This window comes from Neodiprion lecontei, chromosome 6, assembly GCF_021901455.1.
Source record: "Neodiprion lecontei isolate iyNeoLeco1 chromosome 6, iyNeoLeco1.1, whole genome shotgun sequence".
Lineage (NCBI taxonomy): Eukaryota > Metazoa > Arthropoda > Insecta > Hymenoptera > Diprionidae > Neodiprion > Neodiprion lecontei.
In genome coordinates, this window is record NC_060265.1 from 25549122 (window position 1) to 25569562 (window position 20441).

General features: G+C 36.3%; 2 protein-coding genes across 2 annotated transcripts; one reads left to right on the plus strand and one right to left on the minus strand.

Annotated features, from left to right (window-relative positions):
* The first annotated feature begins 212 nt into the window (after positions 1-212).
* On the plus strand, positions 213-1663 carry LOC124295089. Its single transcript, XM_046743449.1, has 4 exons — positions 213-271; positions 365-483; positions 589-676; positions 764-1663. Exons 2-4 carry the CDS (start codon positions 365-367, stop codon positions 944-946), a joined length of 390 nt encoding a protein of 129 aa, XP_046599405.1. The 5' UTR covers positions 213-271; the 3' UTR covers positions 947-1663.
* On the minus strand, positions 1142-20425 carry LOC107218255. Its single transcript, XM_015656079.2, has 15 exons — positions 19968-20425; positions 17688-17917; positions 16809-16922; positions 15725-16225; positions 10311-15441; positions 8797-8875; positions 8401-8469; positions 5281-5470; positions 4940-5056; positions 4682-4858; positions 4395-4562; positions 4172-4255; positions 3260-3302; positions 2879-2991; positions 1142-2783 (listed from the first exon to the last, which is right to left on the minus strand). The coding sequence occupies exons 2-15, from the start codon at positions 17823-17825 to the stop codon at positions 2643-2645; spliced, it is 7065 nt and encodes a 2354-aa protein (XP_015511565.1). The 5' UTR covers positions 17826-17917; positions 19968-20425; the 3' UTR covers positions 1142-2642.
* Between the last annotated feature and the right edge of the window lie 16 nt (positions 20426-20441).

Consider the following 20441-nt stretch of genomic DNA (forward strand, 5'->3'; position numbering starts at 1 on the left):
AACTTAGGAAGTTCAACATTTGAAAGGTGTTTAAGGTTCGTTGGATACGCATGCAATTAAAATTATCAAATTATTTTCTTTAAAAAAAAAAAAGAAACGAAAAATTTCTCACCATATAGTTCACGGTCCCGGAGCATCTAACAAGCGTGAACATTACAGGTTCGGTGACCGTGACAATTTCGGAGACAAAAGCGTTGCGAAACAGAGTTTCACAACAGTCACTTCCGAAGTCTTCTCAAAGAAAGTATCACAATCACATTATTACCCAAAGGTAATTAAACCATCGTTAATTTTCGCTCAACTACAAATACAATTATTTATTGTCAATGTATATTCGTTTGAATTATATCTGCCTATCATTTAGATGACCTTCAAATCATTGTTGAACTTTGGGTCCTTCGGCCGAAATCCGACACAAGCGGTGGATCGTTATCACAGTGGACCAAGTGACTATGGACATTACGATCATGGTTGGGGTCACGGGTAAGCCATTGTGCACTGAACAGTATCAACTGTAAAGAATGTCGCAAGATTGGATTTAAATGCTTTGCTACTATTACTCGTACCATACATTCAGACATTTTTTAGGGGTCACAAAGGAAAGGGTGGCAGTGGCGGTGCTGCCTTAAGCGCGTTGACCTTACTTGCTTTTCTGTTTCTCATCAACGTAATGCAGGTAATGAAAAATAATGTTTACGGAATTATATTCAAGGGTAGGCACCTATCAATGCAAGCGTAAACTTAATTCAACATATTGTTTTAGCAATCACTTGATAACAATAATGGAACAGCGACACCTGCCGTTGTGCGCGAAGGTGATCAAAGTGCAGCACCTCGTGCCAGGGGTGACCAAGCTTCAACGAATAGTGTCATTAATGATTCAATACCGAGTATCAAGTACGTTCCGATAAAAACCAGTTTACAAGTCGTACAAAATAAAAATTAAGGAAGAGGATACCCGTTTCCCGTAATTCGAAGGAAGCGTGGATTCTTGATTTCACTGAAATCTTTCAACTTCCTTCCGATCTTGAAACAGGGAGAAGGTTGTTGCTTTACAAGTTAATTAAAAAATACTAATCAATACAACTGTGACAGTAATTAATCAATATACGAGAGAGCTTTGTTTTCCAACTCTGTATACTTAATCTTCATTTGTTTAAAACTTTTATTACATAAATGCAGTTACAGTTATCGTATAAATAACAGAACTATGTTTAAAATGATCTTGATGATGATAAACTGTGAACGTGCAAATTGTATCAAGCTTCCTATATTTTCGTACATACTGAATAGATGGAATAGGTTTGCAATCTAGATACTTACATACGTATTTTAAATGGAACTATCAAATGATAACTTTAATCACTGATTGGTAATTTTTATTTGTTGCATGATCAACAACCCGGAGAATCTTTTACAATGATTCAACGATAAAAGTAATAGCAGCTAGCTACGATTTTAAATCTTACATAGATCAAACTGTTGCGTCAAATTTGTTAAAATTTAGAGTGAAACTAATTTGGGGTTTACGTTTTTACATTTGTCACACATTTAACCTATTACGAATTGATCTACATTGTACTCGATGGGTGTATCAGATTAGGAAGACAGAGTATTCCCGGATTCCTTATTTATAATATTTATATTCAAACTTCAGAGGGTACATCCGGATTAAAAAGCTTGTGACAGTAAAATAAGGTAGGAAAAAATACAAGCAAAGAAACATTAGATTATAACACGAATTATTAATAATTCGATACAACAAGTTTCATTATTTTCAACTTGCATCAACACATGATAATATAGCACAATACAATAGATATGAGTAGATCAACTATTTAATGTCATAATAAATATCTGATGAAAATTACGAATCCTGTTATATTTCTTTCAAAAACTCTGAAATACAGGCAGATCAAGAAGTTAAATCTAAGAAAGAATGGAAGGAATGAAGTAAAAAAGAAAAAAAACCATTCTGAATCGTTTAAAAAAAATAATCGATTCAAAAATATGCAGTCTTCTCATAGTACCTGCGATATTATTTTGATCCTGTGACACATTATTGAATTTATGGTATCTGAACCACAGAATTCCTAAAAAATAATTGGCTTTATTACCAAAAATTAAATCTCAGTGACTAAAAAATAGCGACATATTTCACAGCATTGAATTGAACGAAAAATTGTCGAAATAAAAAATTTAATCACACGAGATTGCACAAGCTTTGGCTCAACTTCTTTCGAAAAACTTTGATTTTGCTTACGATCTGTCATCCAACATCAGATATGTGTTTGCAAATCAGTGAAAATAAGTTCAAAAAAAACTAATGCATTGGACTACACAAATCTAACAGTAAAGCAAAAAATTCAGCTGAGTACGCTATGGAAAGTATAGGATATTCAATAAATAATCTATTTTTTATTGTGAGAATTATAGTGCAACTCTCCGTGGATTAATGGGTTTATCTTATAATTGAATCATTGGTACCTGCCAAACTCTTATTTTGTCTTCTGCTAAAATGTGTCATAATGAACTGCTTCGTCGTATTAAATTTGAATTAATATATTCAAAATTTATTACTTCCCTAATTAGGTGCAGTTACATCAATTGTTTTGCCTGGACGATCTGGGAACAAATTTGGGTCATATGTACTTGGTACGCGTAAGTGCGCTCTGTCCTTTGGTAGGATCCATCATTCGGTCCCAATTGGTGTGACCTACGACGAAACCAACTGCCCGCAATTTTTCTTGTTCTTTTCGTTCTTCCAAATCTGCCCATCGTACCTTTATCAGACAAAACAACGTCGCGTAATTACGTCGAAATGAATCATTGCGACAATAATCTGCTTCATTCATTTTTTAAAATTACGAAAACTCACTCTTTTTTTTCCTGACGTATCTTCCATGTTATAATAATCGGGCACCTGAAGGAAATCTTCCATTGTTTGAAGACGGTTTTCGTTTTTCTTTTTAGCTAAACCATCTAGACGATCTGCACAAAAATACCATAGCTGATTATCACTACTTGATTAATCAAATTTGTAACATAAAATTTTTTTTCCTAACTATTTATCTTCAAATACAGGTCATACAGCTGAGCACAGATGACGATGCTCTTCAACGAACTTTTCGCATGTATGGTATACACTAGAATAAATTTAATAGGACAATTCCGTATTTTATGAGAAATGATTTCTCCAAGGACTGTATTTCGTGTTCCAATCAATAATCTAAGTTAAAAGTTTAAAATTCACACTCACCCAACTTATTGTCGGCATCCATCTGTTCCCACTTGCTGATTCCCTATATTTGATAGAGTAAACCGAAATGAAAAATCAGTAACACCATAAAAACACACTATGAGACATAAGATTGATCGGATATATACAGAACCTTAGATTGATTCTAATAAATTCAAAGCCACCCGTGTGGTATTTTGTTGCACTTGTTTAGTATAGATAATAAATACCATTGGCCGCCTTGAACGTGTCAGAATCAATCTGAGGGGCTGTACATGTCAAGTAAAACATAAAAACAGAATTGGAATTATCTTGATGAAATTGAAGAGATAACTAAAGAGACTTTACATGCCTCCAAAGGCAAAATATACAATTAGATAATTCCTATTCAGGAATATTTTATGAAACCGAAGCTAGTAGCCAGAGTTAGCGACAAAACATGTTAAACTCTTTTTGAAAATAGAATAATGCAGTTCACTCTCATACTCTTAATTCTATAAAAGTATTGGAGTTTCGAGGTATTTCACAAAATTTTGATCTTCCGACTTCACTACCTTATTTGGATGAACATTACAAAATTTGGCTGCTAATTCTGGCTGCTAGCTTCAGCCTCCTGCACATTTTTTGTCACAGATATTTAAAAGTGTAATCAAAACTAGTATAATTTAAGTGTGATAATTTGAATATTCGAAAATTTCCTGATTTTGAAGTGGAAAGAATATAAGGCCAGGTCCAAAATTAAATATGAGATTCAAACGGAGTTTGAGATCAAATATTATGAGAATTCATAAAATATTTTGGAAATACTATATGAATTTTTACGCTGTCTCATATTTTCTTTCACAACAGCTATAAATTCAATATGTAAGCAAGATGAATGTTTCATAATAACTTCATTTTTTAGATGAGATTTTAGTGTTCCGTTGGACTTACAACTTGTTCGTCTTGACTATCCTGGCTATCATCATTTGCTTGGGTAGTATCCTCCGGTGATGGGTGGCTATCTTCCATATGAACCTAATAGATGTAAATTTGAGGCTCGTAAAAATTCTTTTATAATTATAATTGAAGATGGAATGCATAATTAAATTATTTAAACGAATGCGTATTTTAACTTGACTCTATATCTTAAACGAGTATAAAAAAAAAGTTAAACCTCATCGATTGCTTCTTCCTGGAGCATCCCATTAACATCCAGTTTCAAGTGGTGGTTAGGTGTTGGTTCAAAATAATCGACAATTTTATTAATTTCGTCCTCGGTGCGATTATGAATATTGCGCTTCAAGCAAATGTGTACATCCATTTCCATCTCACATACATACACCTGATTAGTTGAATAGACGATTTTAGTTATTTTTTTCGATTGATTTCATTCTATCTGTTTGTTCAAGCTCATGAAGACACATGAGATGACTCGCCAATTTTCAACTTAATATGATGTACCTGAAAGCCCTTAGTTTTAGCAAAGCTCCACATTTCCTCGTAATCAGAAATTTTTTCATTAATACAATCCAGAATAATGAAATTAAAGTAGCCGTCTGTGATATTCTTTTTAAACGCCTTGACAAGAGATGTCAAGTAACTGGGTTCCATTGCTTCTTCGTATTCATAGACCATTTCCTGTGAATATTAAAATTGAATTTTAAAAACAATATGTTAAGGTAAAATGAAAAATGACTCATAGACTAAATATATACATACCTTTGCAACTACTTTTTTGCCATTATCGTCCTTAGTTTCTTTCTCCTTTTCAACAAGGAAATAATCATCAAGGCTTAAAATTCTTGGAGCTGAACCTCCTTGCTCGACTTCTTTATCCTACAGAAATGTAAAAAAAATTACATAATCGATAAGCAGGTATAAATTGCCAAGTATCCGAATTATGTAGCATATTTTTTAGACTGCAGAGATCCATATTGGGATAAGTATGCAATAACAGTCTACTGACAATATCCTTTGCATTCAAAATTGATGTTAAAACAAATTGTGCTTAAACTCAGTAACTGTAAAGGCACTAGTTTTACTATACATATGAAAATTACCTTGATGAGTTTAGCAACAAATGACTTCCCACTGCCTGGTGGCCCTCTTAAAATAATCACTATCTTGGGTGGCCTAGTCTGACGTCCAGGCTGGAATAAAATATCGTCAACCATGGTGTAGTTTGGCATTCTTGGCAGTTCCATTTTCGTGGAAGTTGTCTCCGCAGAATCATTTTTAGCCTCTGAAGTACTGGAACAAGATGGAAGTTCTTGTGAGTAACTATTGTAGCGCTTACATACAATTTACAGAAACATTGGCATCTCCATTATACACTGAATTCATTTATATCAACCTTGACCTTCAGGCTGTAAGAAAATTTAATACCAATAAGGAGAGGGTAGTTGATCACAATAGCAGAAAAATAAAATGTTCGCAATATACGATAGTCTATTAATTCAAATGCCTTACTAGCACATAACTGTACTGCAGACATAAGATTACTACTAATTTTAAGACAAGCTATAAATTGAGCAGAAACTATGATAATGCTGGACAATGTCAGTGTTTCCATATTGAAATTTATTGCAGCATATTTAATTTAATGAAAAGTGCTCACTACAAGTACTAGTGTCGAGCAAAGGATTTTGTCAAGAACGCATCTGTATGATTCAGTCTCAGTAAAATGTTAGAATTTGATTTCGTTTCATAACTCTTACATCTAAACATATATCTCCACTGACGACGAGTTGATATATTGTCATAATAGCATAAATTTGTTTATCGATATATCTGTCACCGCTAAAAAAACACGCAGTAGCGTAAAACTCATAAGAGGCTTACAAAGTGTAGTACTTAACACATAAGTAGTCTTGAAATAGGTGGATCAGCGTAACTATTCCAAAGCATTTTGCAGTTTTCATTTGGAATTACTATGGCAAAAATAGCAACGTAATCTAGATGCCATAACGTTAGGTACTTCAAACAAATTTGGTCAACGGAGCTGAATCAATATTCCAAAATAAGGAATATTGTATTCTGTAAGCCATGAAGAAAGTAATGCACAGTGTACAACGAACGGTACTTCAGGAAAAGAAATACGTAAAGGCAACAGCATTTTCATTCTGCATGTACTGCAGAGAGTATGCACGAGGACGTCAATCACGAGAGTGCCTTGTGTGAGCACCATGTCTCGATGTGAATCAGATGTGAATACAGAAAAATAAGTATCTGATTTAAATAAGTTTCCTCATCTGTCTAGCAGTCTAATCCATTCATTTTCAGTAGAATAAGGCGCAAAGTATTTACTATCCATCAAAAAGATGAATCAAATCATAAAATCTATTGCTAATTAGATTATAAACTAACTCAGGGTTCATTAAGTGAGCACAAATAAAAGTGTACATGTTGCAGATATGAGTAATGTAGTGCGATCACTAAAATATAATACAGGACCATGCACTAAGTGTAAATATTGAGAGTGGGGGTAACGCAGAGAGACAGTTGTACAGGGTTATTTTGTTCACATATTTCATCACCAATGCGCAATCGCACCACGGTACATACAGTCTAGCTAAAAATCTATTATGATTATAGCGATTGTGTGCAGTGCTACTCACGGACTGCTCACTAATATATGCATAATATTTTTTGATTTGACTGTATGAAAGAAAGATAGAACACCTCCCGATGGCTCTCTCTCGACACGCTCTGATGACTGATGGTGCGTGTTCCAGTATTTTTATACTTCAGTGATTGCCGTACACTGTTCAATCCAAAAATTTTAGAATGATCCCAACTACAGTTTAATATCAATCTTTCCTATAGAAAAGGTCACATTTATGAATATTAAATTTAATAGATGATATGTCAACAACACGTTACGTTGTACGCAAATGCTACTGATAATATCATTAAGATCGTATTAAACTGTAGGTGGATTGATTCTGAACTTTTTGTTCATCAAACAGTACATCAGACTACTGAACAGACAAACTTTTACAGTAATTGTCATCTGCTCCCAACAAACTAAATTATACCAAATTCAAAACCATTAACAGGGTAGATGCTTGATAACTTGATACTGGATGCGCAAAATTCTAAGGCAACTTTTGAGGCAAACGAATGTATACGTTTGCAAATGTCTCAGTGCCAACACAAAGCCAATTCGTAGAAGGCATTGATCAACTTGCCTGTTCCAAAAATTACGTGAAAGCAATGGCAAGTTGTCAAGCTTGAACCACATACGTAAATTATTTTTGTGCACAAAAACGAATGTATGTCAGTCATGGGAAACTATACCAATAGCTACAGACTTCAGATCATTTTTGTGAGGCGACAAATATTAAAGAGAAGCAAGTCACCAATAAATTCCTAAGAATTAAATAATTATGTTTCGCGTTATTCTTAATCGTAAATTGCATGCAGCTGATTGCATCAATTGTCCACAAACACAAGATAGTCAGCTCTTAGATGCAGGCCAGGAAATAGCTTTATTGCAAATCACAACAAAGTTTCAAGATGCCAATCATATAATTTTAGGTGGTACAGGAAATACGAAGTAACGGTGGAAATTTTTTGAATAGAAGCGATCAGCTGTTGCCTACTAATCGCAACATCGAGTCGCAAACAATGTCCTCATAGTTTAATGCATAGGACTAACTTCGTACAATTTCTTCCAGTGTATAATGTACAAGAAATTTTTCTAAGAAGATCTCTGATTTTATATACAACGATACACAAGTCCTACAACACTCGTTGCAAAGATATTTTAGCAAGGTAAAAAAGAAGTCTCTCACGAGAACTATGAAATCTCTTCAAAATATTTCTGTGATAAGCTTCGGAGAACTCCTGTTTGATTGTATATACACTCAAAAAGATCTTCTTAAGAAAATCTATGACCTCATAAATATTATATTCACTGTGAATCTTTATTTATCACCAACCCTCAAAAATTACTCAAAATATGTGGCTATTGATTCCTGTATGTCTGATCAAATGTGTTTGCTCATACACAGTCGTGTATAACCATTCTAAAAAAATCACTGCATTCAAATTCTGTGAATGCTGAAGCTAAACGCTGCTTCCATTCATTCTCATGGCTCATGCGCACAATCATAAACTTTGATATTATAATCATATCTGTTAATAAATATAATAATAGTGACAGGAGAGCTGCATACCTGGTTTCCTGAGAAGTATTAGCGTTGCTTTTACTCTGATGCTCCGGATGACTTACGTTGCCCTTAGATCTATTGGAATTCAGATATGTTCAAACAGAAATTTTTTCACAATACAGACTTTGTAAAACAAGAATTATTCTCTAAATCTAGAGAGCAGGTTTCAGCTTGTGATAATCACACTATAGTGCAGGTACCTCGAAATCATTAAGCTTCAACAGTGAGAATGTAATATTCTATATTAACACACGTAACGTAATACTGGTATCACGATCCATCAAGCAAATTTTGAAAAATTCACTTCTCAATATATTCGTTAAATAATATGTGAAGACTAATCGCTTGGTAAGTAAATAAGTAATTGCGTCCTCAGTAACAGGTGCTCTTTGATCAAATTACCTGTCGTCATCTCTGTTGCATTCTTTATTTTGTTCGACTTTCATTCGGTCATTTCTGTCACTTGTGTCTCGATTTTTATCTACAAGTGGAATAAACAATTAGTTCATGAATTTAAAAAAAGAGTCTACCATAAAAAAACGACAACTACAACTAATTTTACAACACTAGTCAAGTGATAATCATAAATTGATTTTGCACACTTTAGAAATATCATATTTTGCTAATTTAATTCCGAACAGTCAGTACATGTCATGCGCCCTTAAGGGAGGGTTCTATTCACCAAAGCAGCTACAAGAAGCATAAGCCGCAGGTAGTCGGCGATTTTTTTTCTAAGTGTATTTTTGCGCTCTGTAAATCATGCCATAAAGTTCGATGAGATAAAAAAATATTGGAACCCAGCCGATTTTCTATGTTCCTCACAGAGAAAGATATCAAAAATCTGGAACGATTGTTTGCTTGAAATAGTGAACTGAATGCGCACGCCAAATTTCAGTCGTAAATATTGAAAACTGGAGGAGGAGATACACTTCGAAGGATCAAAAATGTCGTTTTTTGAATATTCTGTAATATTACTTCTCTTTTTGTAAACTGTAACCAATTTCATGTAGAAAAGGTCCTATAATGTCAGTACTTACTGTAAATAGTCTCAGAGATATATGTTTACTCCATTGAATCCAATGCAATACTTGTACCTATAGTAAACACTGTTTACTTACACAATTTTCAATATGCGGTAAGTACCTTTCTTTCTTAGTCTTTCCTCACAACGCGAAAAAAACGATTTATAAGGCGTAGTTGCAAAATCTATTAGTGAAAACCCATACCTCCGAAACTTTTCACAGTAAGTACTAAAATTGTAGGACGTTTTTTACATAAAATCGACTATCGTCTACAAGTAAAAGCAGCATTAAAAAATCTTCAAAGAGCAACATTTTCGACCCTTCAAAGTGCATCTGCTCCTATGGTGTTAAATATTGTTGGCTGAAATTTGGGGTACACATTCAGCTTACCATTCCAAACAAATAGTCATTTTAGATTTTTGATATCTTGCTTCAAGTCGAATATAGAAAACCAAAGAGATTTAAATATTTTTTTACCACTTACAACTATATGACACATTTTTGAAGCACAAAAATACGCTTAAGAAAAAATCGACAGCCATCTACGAAATGTGGTTTATGTACCTGGTTTGGTTGAGCGAACCCTCCTTCAGATATCCTGCAAAATCAGGAGTAAGCTATGGCCAATAATTTTTATTGTAGTAGACTAGGTCTGAGAAGGTACTTTTCAGACCTCACAAAGTAAATACATACTTCCTTAATAGTACTTTCTCAGCCAGTTTACTAATTGTAAATAACAAATGTGATACACGTCATTTGAAAGAAATGAAAAACAAAAATGATATTGAATTTCATATAAGCAATAAGTTTAATTCCTATAACTTCACGTTTGAAACAATCAGAATAAAAACTGAGACGATTGGTACAAAAAATATAACAAATAAGCTGAAATACCTCTACGATCACTTCCATCTTTCGATGAACGGTCTTCTCGATCGACATTACGTCCATATTCACGATCTCTATCATCGCGATCTCTATCATCCCGATCTCTGTCTTCACGGCCTCGGTCCTTGTCACGTTCGTGGTCACGTTCCTTGCGCTCTTCCCTGTTATCTCTGTCTCTCCTGGCTCTTAAGTCTCTATCTGATGGTCTTCGATCATCGCATTCAAACGATCTTCTGTCTGGCCTGGACCAATTACGTTCTCTTAAATGTGGTTTATCAAATTTGAAATCATCTCGTAAGTTTCCCCGACCTTTCCATTCATGTTCCCGTGCATATAATCTTAATCTTTCGTCATATTCCTTCAAACTTTGTTCGGTTTCCTCCCAGTGTTGAAAATCTTTTCGTGGTATTATTTCATGTTCAGGCACCACAGGTTTTAAATTACCATGACCATAATCAAATGTCTCAACGGGAGTTATGTACTCATGTACGACAGCTTTCGTTAGGTGGCCGTAATCTATAACTTTTTCAGGAATTATTTCAGTGATCATCTTATTCACTGCACTTCCACCATGGTTATAATTAAATTGTTTCCCAACACGAAATTCATCAATGCCTGAACCATGTGGTGGTCTTCGGCGATCATCATGATCACTCAATCTATCACGAAATCCTGAGTCAAACTGTGAGTTATTTTTATTTTCACGTAAGGTAGGATCAAACCCTAATTTCTGTTCACGGCCACGTGTCATGTTGGAATCTGAACTTCCTTGTCCATCTAGCACAAATGGAGGTCTTTGTTCTAGAACGTTGTCTTCCATTCTTTGATCAAAATTACTTGACCCACCCTGCACACCAGGAATTTTTTCCAAACCTCTCAGACCACCTTGGATGAATGGTCGTTGCTCTGGACCTTCTTGAGAATGTAGTGGATTTAACGATGATCCACCATGCCGAATGAGTGATCTTAGTTCATTATTCATTTGTCCTCCTTGCGTGAAAGGCAAACTTTGTCCTCCATCACCTGGAATATCTTTTTCGAATGATGATCTCCGTTCCATTACTCCTTGGGCAAATGGAGTTCTGTGGTCCAAGCCTGTAGGTCTACTCTGTGGTAATACTACACCTGGACCAAACTTAGGCCTTTGATCCATTGTAATGCGCACCGTCGGATCAGACTCACCAATTCCAGATATTCTCCTATCAACAGTTTTGCTCTCATCCATATTAATACTGCTTGACTCAAAGCCCTTACTACTCTGATTAGGAATATTGCTAGATGCATTTGGTAGATCAAATTTTGGCTGTTTATCAAATTGAAGCCCCAAAAGAGATGGAATCGCTGGTCTTTGACCAACATTTGAACCTCGTAACCCAAAGCTTCCCTCATTTGGCCCTCGCGGCCTAAACTGTCCGTCATTGGAGTCTCTGGACATTGCAAATGGCGGATTCATTGGTCGTTGACTAAATGGTCCACCACCTGGCCCTCTTGGTCCAGAAAAACCGCGTCCGATTGGACCAAATTGCTCAGTAGTTAAGCGACCTCCTAGTAAACTATCATTTGGACCTCTTTGATTAGAGGCATTAAACTGATTGTCATGGATACCTTTCGAACCAAATTGCTCTGAAGCTCTTGATCTAAACTGACTATCACCTAATCCTTTAGGTCCAAAGGGCCCTTCATTCAGATTTCGTGGGCCAAACTGAGTATCATTTAGACCCCTTGGACCAAACTGAGCGTCATTTGGACCTCTTGGACCAAACTGAGTGTCGTTCGGTCCTCTTGACCCAAACACAGCGTCGTTCGGACCTCTCGGACCAAACTGAGCATCATTTGGGCCTCTTGGGCCAAACTGAGTATCATTGGGCCCTCGTGCACCAAACTGAGTATCATTGGGCCCGCGTGGACCAAACTGAGCATCGTTTGGACCTCTTGGACCAAAATGAATATTATTTGAACCTCTTGGACCAAAGAGAATGTCGTTTGGACCTCTCGGGCGAAACTGAGTATCACTCGAACCTCTTAAGCCAAACGGGAGACCTCGTGGCCCAAATTGTCTATCAATAGGAGCTCTGAATTCGAAACGGTTTACATTTGGACCCCTAGGTCCGAACTGATCAATGTTAGGGCCTCCGGGCCTGAATGGACCACTTGATGAACCCGGACCATCGAAAAATAAAGGATTCGGTCCTCGTGGTGGGATCAAGGGTGGTGGTATAGGACCGGATGAGTTGGCACTTGAGTCACGATTTGTTTCACTTGATCTGAATGCTGGCATATTTGGTGTTTCTGTTAAAGGTCCTAGATTAGGAAGTTCTGGCGGGGGTTCCATATTCAAATCTTCAGGTTTCGGATCATTTTCACCCATGAAAGGTAAAGCATTTCGATCTTTTCCATCAGTATTTACCTCATCAAGTGCCATCATAGGCTTGTCAGTGTCACCTTTTGATTGGTCTTGATCCTTGTTATCACTTTCCTGATCAATGTTCTTAGAAGGAGATTTTGCTGCTTTTTCCACATCTTCATTATTTGAACGCTCCGAATTTGTTACAAGACCACTATTCTGACTGGCAGAATTATTATTGGTACCACCATTTACATTGTCATTTAAATTCTGTTCTGAGAATTGAGTATCCAACCACGGTGGTTTTTCCAGTGGTAAAATATTGCACGGAGGCTCAAGTTGCAAAATTTTATCCTTTTCCAAAGTATTATTTCCTTGCTCAGAAGTATTCAATCTACAAATGAGTTCAGCCTGCTCATTGGAGGCTCTACCTTTATCCCGATGATCAAAATTTTCTTTGTCCTTTGAACCCAAATTTACTGACTGATCGTCTGCTGTTTCATCATTTCTAGTTCCACGTTCCAGATCCTCTTGCCCTCGAGGTCCAAATTTGCCTTGACTTCTTGGAGGACCAAATTCATTTCCAGAAATACCAAATTCATTTCTAGGAGGACCAAATTCATTTCTGGAAGGGGCAAATTCATTTCTGGGTAAGCTAAATTCAGCCTTGGGAGGAGCAAATTCATTTCTCGGCGGACCGAATTCATTTCTTGAGGGTGCAAACTCTTCTCTGGGTTTCAACTTATCCAGGCTGGAACTTCCGAAGGTACCAAATTCTATACCTCTAGAAGACTGTGGACCGAAGTTGTTATTACTATGCAGTGTTCCTATACTTCTAGGACCAAAATCTCCTGGTCCACGAGACATCAAATTTTCGGAGCCTCTGTGTCCTAGCCCAAGATTTTTTGTTCCCATATCCCCAAGATTTCTCGATGTGTATGGTAATTCTCCTGTAATCTTCTTAAAGCTCTCGCTCAGTGAACCAAGACTGTTTTGTCTAACAGGATTAAATACATCATCCCTTGGCTTGAAAACATCCATAGCAGCCCGTCGTTTTTCCATAAGTTTTCTCAGTTCTGGTGTGATATTATCAGAAGCTTCAAATGGCCTGACGTTTTTGTTCGATCCTCTAGAATTATCTCCAAAACTATCACGCCGGTTGTCATTCACATAACTAAGATCTTTAGAGTCAAAAGGATCAGAAATATCTAATCGATCATTTCGGTTAAAACGTTCGTTTCCTGGGCCTAAATTATCACGTCCAAAGGTAGAATTTTTATTGAAATTGTCCCTATCATTAAATCGGTTACTTCCAGATTCAAATCTTTCATTACCCAAGCTTAGACGATCATTACTAGACCCACGAAGGCTATTACCAGAGCTGAAACGATCTAATCCAGTTCCAAATCGGTCTTTAGATAGTGCTCTAAACTGATCGCCAAGTGAACTAGACCCAAAACGATCATTATTCGACGAAAACCGATCAACATCTGATCCGAAACGATCATTTTTTGCTGAGAATCGATCAATATCTAATCCAAAACGATCGTTACTCGATCCAAAACGATCACTTCCCAGACCAAAGTTGCTATCATCATGTCCACTACGATTAACTCCTGGACCAATGCGGTCGTGGCGGCTGAATCTGTCACTATTGGGAGCAAAAGTATCATTATCTCTTGCAAAACGATTGATTCCTGAATCTCGCTCTTGAGTGATGCTGAAACGGTTTTTTCCTGAATCTCGATCTTCACTGTTTCCAAAGCAGTCATTTTCCTGTCGTCGTTGATTTCCTGGACCACTATGATCATTAGTACTGAAGTCGCTACCTGGTCTGGTTGTACCAAATCGATCGGCTGGTTGATTATAACGCTCATTGTCAGATCCAAATTGGTTACCTCCGAGACGATTACTCATGCCAAATTCACTTTTTTGTGTGTCTCGATCGTAAGGCTTGTTTCTAATTGAGAATTGACTTCCTAAAGTAGTGCGGTCAGTCATAGTAAAACGATCACCTTTTTCATCAGTACGATTAGTGACAGATTGGAAATTATCAGTGCTTTGAGAAAATTGTTCATTACCCTCAAAACTATCTTTTTTGTCACCACTCGGATCGAATAACAGCGGAGGTCTATCATGGATATTACGATCATTTTGTTTCATTCCTGAGTCCAACATTTGCCTTGAATCATTAGCTCCAAATCCTGGTGGTGGTTGAGAAAAATTCACGCTTGAATTCCCCAGATTTGGAGGAGGCAGAGAAAAATCATTTCCAACTCCTTGGCTTACTTGGGGTAATTGGGGAACTTGAGTAGACTGTCCAGCAATAGGGGGACCAGCTATTCCAGGCAGAAATTGGAAACCACTGTAACTTGGGGCTGTTATATTTGCATTATATTGAGCAGCCCATTGCTGCGCAGCCCATGCAGCATGTGTCATATTGCTTGTCATCGTTGGAGCAATCATTGCAAGTGGCTGCGATATAGCATGTTGCTGTGTTGAAGGTACTACAGTCCTCGTGTTACCTGGTAACTTTGAAGAATTTTCTGCATCCTGCTTCCCAGTCAGCCCTAAGGTTTTACCAATTCCTAGTAAATTATTAATCAAACCCTGATTTTCGCTGCTTGATAAGATGTTTAATATCTTGTCACCTCCAGGAATATTTTTCGTTTTCTCAGAATCTACCTTCGATGTCAGCTTCTGTTGTTCACGTTTCTTACGCATTTGCTCTCGACGTTCGATTAGCTTTTCCCGCCATGATGTCCACTTTGCTTCATACTGCTTATATTGTGTCTGAAAAGAAAGGATTATTTTAGTTTATTAAATTGTAGAATAAACATGTTTCTAAAACTTAAATCAATCACACAGTCTGTCAAAAATAAATTCTATTCAAACATAAATTCAATCATTAAACTGTTCAGGATATACTATACTGGCATGATCATAAATCGGATTGATTAATGATGAAATTTATTCTATTTTATCTTACAATACACGAGATGAATTTGGCAGACTAATTGTCAATGTAAAATAATTCTTAAATAATGCAGTATAAGTGGTTTAGACAATCACCTACCTTATCAGGGTGATTTGCATTCTGTTGTTTCCACTTATTGAATTGTTCTTCCCATTGTTTAAACTGAGCATCAAATGTTTTCTCCGCTTCTGTCAACTCTTCGTCTTCAAGTTTGGTCTTTTTAGCACTACCAAAATCATCTGACGTATTAATAGCTCGTTTCTCACCTGACAAATTAACACCCTGTGGTTCTTGGGGGTTTGGCAATGGTGGGGGTGGTTGCCCTGGGGGTAAAGGTGGTGCTTGTGAATAATTTGTAGTATTCATGGCGCTATAATCAGAGTTTTGTGTTTTAGCTGGAAATAATGGAAGATTGTTTTGATGTGGAGGAGGCATATTCGCATATTGGAATGGTTTATTGTTATCTGGTGGTAAAGGAGGTTTTGCATGTTCTTCTTTAGGAAGAGGAGGGAGAGGCTGTGAACTTGGCAGTGGCGGCGCCTGTGTTACATTTGGCAGGGTTAAACCCTGAGCCGATAACTGCTTCATTGTCTCTTGATACTGAAACAAATCCAACCATTATCAAAGTTATTAAGTATAAAATGAAGCCTCACACTCATAATTACATATTCATACATTCTTATCAAATATTTTAAACTCTAAATCCGTGTGATCATTAACACAAAATGCAATCCTTTGAAATTTTGCTATTTATGTTGCATATTTGTATTGTATATGTGTAAGCTAATTTATTGACAAATAGATACGGAATAAAATTATAAAGGTATAATTATAAAGGTATAGTTCTAATCAGGTCTATTTAAAAAATCTTCCCCGGTTATCAAATTTATTTTTCTTCAGACATCTAATAACAAATGAGCTTAAATGATGGGTTTTTGAAATTTTTTATAATTTAGACTTCATGATTATGAAACTTAAAACTAGTTGCTCTGTTAAAAAAGAATTATGAATATTTAGAAATCTCCAAGGCAACTTTACTAAAAAAAAATCCATGCTATATGAATATCTACCCCCTTAAAACTAATGAATTTTCATCTATAGCTAACAATCTAGTTGAATGAAAATTTCAGATCTTCCTATTCAATATGATGTGTGAAAAATTATTCAACAAAATTATCCTTACCTTTTCACCATATTGTGCTTGCCATTGTTGAAATTGCTGTTGCCACTGCTGCCACTGGGTCCAATTTTGCTGCTGAGCAGCGGCCCATTGTTCAGCAGTATAGCCACTTGGAGCCTGATTAAGGTTTTTCGATGAATTACACGTGATCAAAAATTAACAGTGAATCTGTGGCGGATTAATATGTCCCAAGATAATTGTTAAGTGGTTCAAATAAAGGGAACCTTAAAGGCTTAATGAGATGATATGACAACGTATTTCCAGCACAGTAAGCTCTGTTGGATATGCGATTTTTTCAACAAAAAAAAAAGGTATTGTGCACAGACTGAACGACGACTTAAATAATTATTCTATGACAAAAACAGTAATCAAGTCTTTGTTGTGAAAGTAGTATGTCCCGATGAAAAATTTGTGTAACGTAATTTCATTACAGCATATTACGAAATTCTTTAAACATTACTTATGTGTAAATCAACATCTGCGAAAGCCAACATTGACAGTCAGATCTTGTGTTCGAAACAGTTCAATGTTGGCGTCACATGTGACTTGATTAGTGGTGACCTTTTCTGAAAACCTCCTCGAACACAAGAGCTGATTATGAACACAAGAGCTGATTATGAACACCAGTTTAGGAGCTTGTTTATCATAGCCAGGACAGAAAAGTGTATCGGTTTCAAAAAGTTTCACTTTGCTTGAAGAATGCCTGATCTTCATATATTATCAATTATTGCTAATCCTTGATATGAGTATATCTGTGCAATATTTCTAATGACTTTTAATATATTTAAGTTCGAACACTATTTGGGTTTTTATTTCTGGATAAATAGGGCAAGTAGAAGTAAATTTGTCAAATCTCAGGCATGACTGAGATAATATACTTACTGGCTGATTATAATATTGCATATAGGACTGCATCATAGCCATAGGATCTGCTCCTGGTGCAGTGAAGCCAGCTGGTGTGGGAGGCATTGGTGCTGATATGGCACCAGCCGGCATTTGCCATTGGTTCCAATTTTGCATTTTGAAACCCTCTGTCTTTTTAGCATTTGCTTTGACAAGCTTGCTACTTGACTTGCATGTCGACTTTTAAACCGCAGTTTTCCGTTTGGATGCTATTTTATGGTAGGAGAAAAGGCTTGTTACAAAATTACATACAACAGTGTGTACGATTAATCACATATTAGCGTCATAAATCAAATAGGTTTTCCCGTAAAAGCTCTCAACCAACAAAAGTCTTTATAGGTCGTAAAATGTTACGTATCTAGATTTGTCAAGATATATATGTATTGTTAAATAAATATTGAATCCATAAACACAAAACTTCATTCAAGAAATTCCAAACAACCAAACAAACCCAGGATCCCCATGGATGACACTTTGAACAAAACTCAAAGCATCTGCATGACGTAAATATGCTGTTGATTCAATTATTTAACGCTACTACTATCCAATCGGTAATTACACATTTCCAAATCATTACGCTGATCTCCTGCACAGAGAAGACATTATTCAAGTACCATTTCACAGAAACTTGAATGAAATATAAAATAGGACACGACCTATTCAATATTTCACATGAATTTCAGTTCAAACGTACGAATTATCAACTTGAGTGCCTTATAAAAAGGTAAGATGTTCAGATATCACACATCCACATAAATTATCCATTTAAAATATTTTTTGATCAAAAATTTACATGTACGACATTCACACATAAAAATCACTGCAATTGTGAGATATCGATTAAGCGATAAACCAACAGGCTATCCTGACTGGTTGTATAATATCATCAAAACAAACTGTGCATGACGGGTTATTTTGCATGTCAATATGCTTCTCAATTTCACGACTATAGATAATGCTAGATAGCTAAATATTGCAGCGCTGAATAATGTGTACCAGACAGCCAAAGAGGCCTGCAGGCAACAAAACTATGATGAAAAATGAACTTCACGTATCCATTTCTCATAAAATTGATAATTTTTGTCACATAGTAGCGCATGCATATTTAAAATTAATCATCGACAATGCATTGCTGATTGTACGTACAGACACTTGGGTTGATTCTGACACATTGAAGGCCACTGTTGGCATTCATTTTGCATGTTAGACAAGCGGTAGCAAACTAAACAGTGGCCTGAAATGTGTCAGAATCTATCCAAGGGTCCCCTGACATATGATCCATTAATATTGATAAATATTTTAAACGAAACGTCAGCGCCAATGTCGCTCGAAATCAGTAATCATCTAATGAAGTACATAATTCAATTAATCTTACATTATGAAGGCATAATTAAAGTGATGGTATAAAGGGCTAATGGGTTTTTCAAATTTTAATTTTATGCTATATAGCACATTTAAATCAATGGAGATAACTTATCACAAGTAAAAAATATGTGAGGAAACAAACTCTGGGATGTTTATCGTGCCGGTTTGAATATTTCTGGTGAAATTTCAACAATATGTAGTATTTAGCAAGAAATACTACATTATGTATAGCCTTTGTTTTTGAGCAGTATAGGCGCTAAGCTGCCATGTTACTGCGATTTTCAACTGACGTAATAGAAACATGAGTTAGACCGATATTTTCCACGTACTGTCTGTGTATCAAAAAGGAATACGTATCAGTTGCAACTGCAGGTACCTAATTTTAAATACCTAAAAGAAAAACCGCAAGCAAACTGTGTTAATCAAATTTATAACTCCATAAAAGGGCGGGATCAATGCTGTAACCATCCTATGAATTCTCAGACACTGATTTTTCAACGTATGAGATTTTTTTCATCTATCTAAAAGTAGGATAAACCACATTCAGGGAATTGATCAATCACGACGAGAGAACTTGTAACAGATTGGAAAAGGATTTAGGTAAACTGTGTAATTATTCAGTGTACTTCGCGGACATGTTCGTGGTAGGGAGCAATAACCGTAGTGTTTAAACATTTTTCTGTAGTGGAGTAACGGTCGTTCTCTTTTTCAGAAACTGTGAACACGAGGTGATGACTTTCCTCCATAAATGAAACCGATAATATGGTTTCAGATGCGAGTGACAACATTTAAGATTCTTCCCAAAATTTTTTTACCCTTCCCGAAGTCTCGGCGAACAAGATTTATTGTTGAAGTTTACAATTAAGCTAATAAATGTCCAGCTTTGTTACTCACAATTAATCCCAGTTGAACGTAGTTGATACAGGATAAAAGATTATCACGTTTCCCGTCACAGCACTTATGCAAAAAATCAAAAAACACAGCACTTGTAACAATCCCAAGGAAACTGTACTACAAACATGGCTACGCAGGTTGCTGTGGGTTGGTCGGTTGCAGCTAGATGTCTGCAGTGGTGGTGGGGTAGTTTTCACTCGTCGGATAACGATACCACAACTTTACACGTCCCAAGAAGACTGGATATCAGAAGACCGAACTCCTATCCAAGCCGGTGGTTTGAGGTGGGCCAATATATGGCAGCCGTATGACGTCGCTACTAAGCGAAGTGTACCAGCGCAATCCGATACTGCGCATCTCCGCTCCGAAAAGCAAACTCGGGCCAAATTTCAGCGCACGGTTCGTTAGTATGTACAATGCATGAGCGGTTTTGCAGCAGTTCTCTGATGGATAGAAGACCATAATTCTCCCGTC

Coding starts and splice junctions, on each gene's coding strand:
- LOC124295089 (XM_046743449.1), top strand. CDS start 365: ATGACCTTCAAATCATTGTTGAACTTTGGGTCCTTCGGCCGAAATCCG. Junction 484..588: donor GATCATGGTTGGGGTCACGG/GTAAGCCATTGT, acceptor GACATTTTTTAG/GGGTCACAAAGGAAAGGGTG. Junction 677..763: donor TTCTCATCAACGTAATGCAG/GTAATGAAAAAT, acceptor ATATTGTTTTAG/CAATCACTTGATAACAATAA.
- LOC107218255 (XM_015656079.2), bottom strand. CDS start 17,825: ATGCAAAATTGGAACCAATGGCAAATGCCGGCTGGTGCCATATCAGCA. Junction 4,563..4,681: donor CTAAAACTAAGGGCTTTCAG/GTACATCATATT, acceptor TCAACTAATCAG/GTGTATGTATGTGAGATGGA. Junction 3,303..4,171: donor ATAGTCAAGACGAACAAGTT/GTAAGTCCAACG, acceptor TATCAAATATAG/GGAATCAGCAAGTGGGAACA.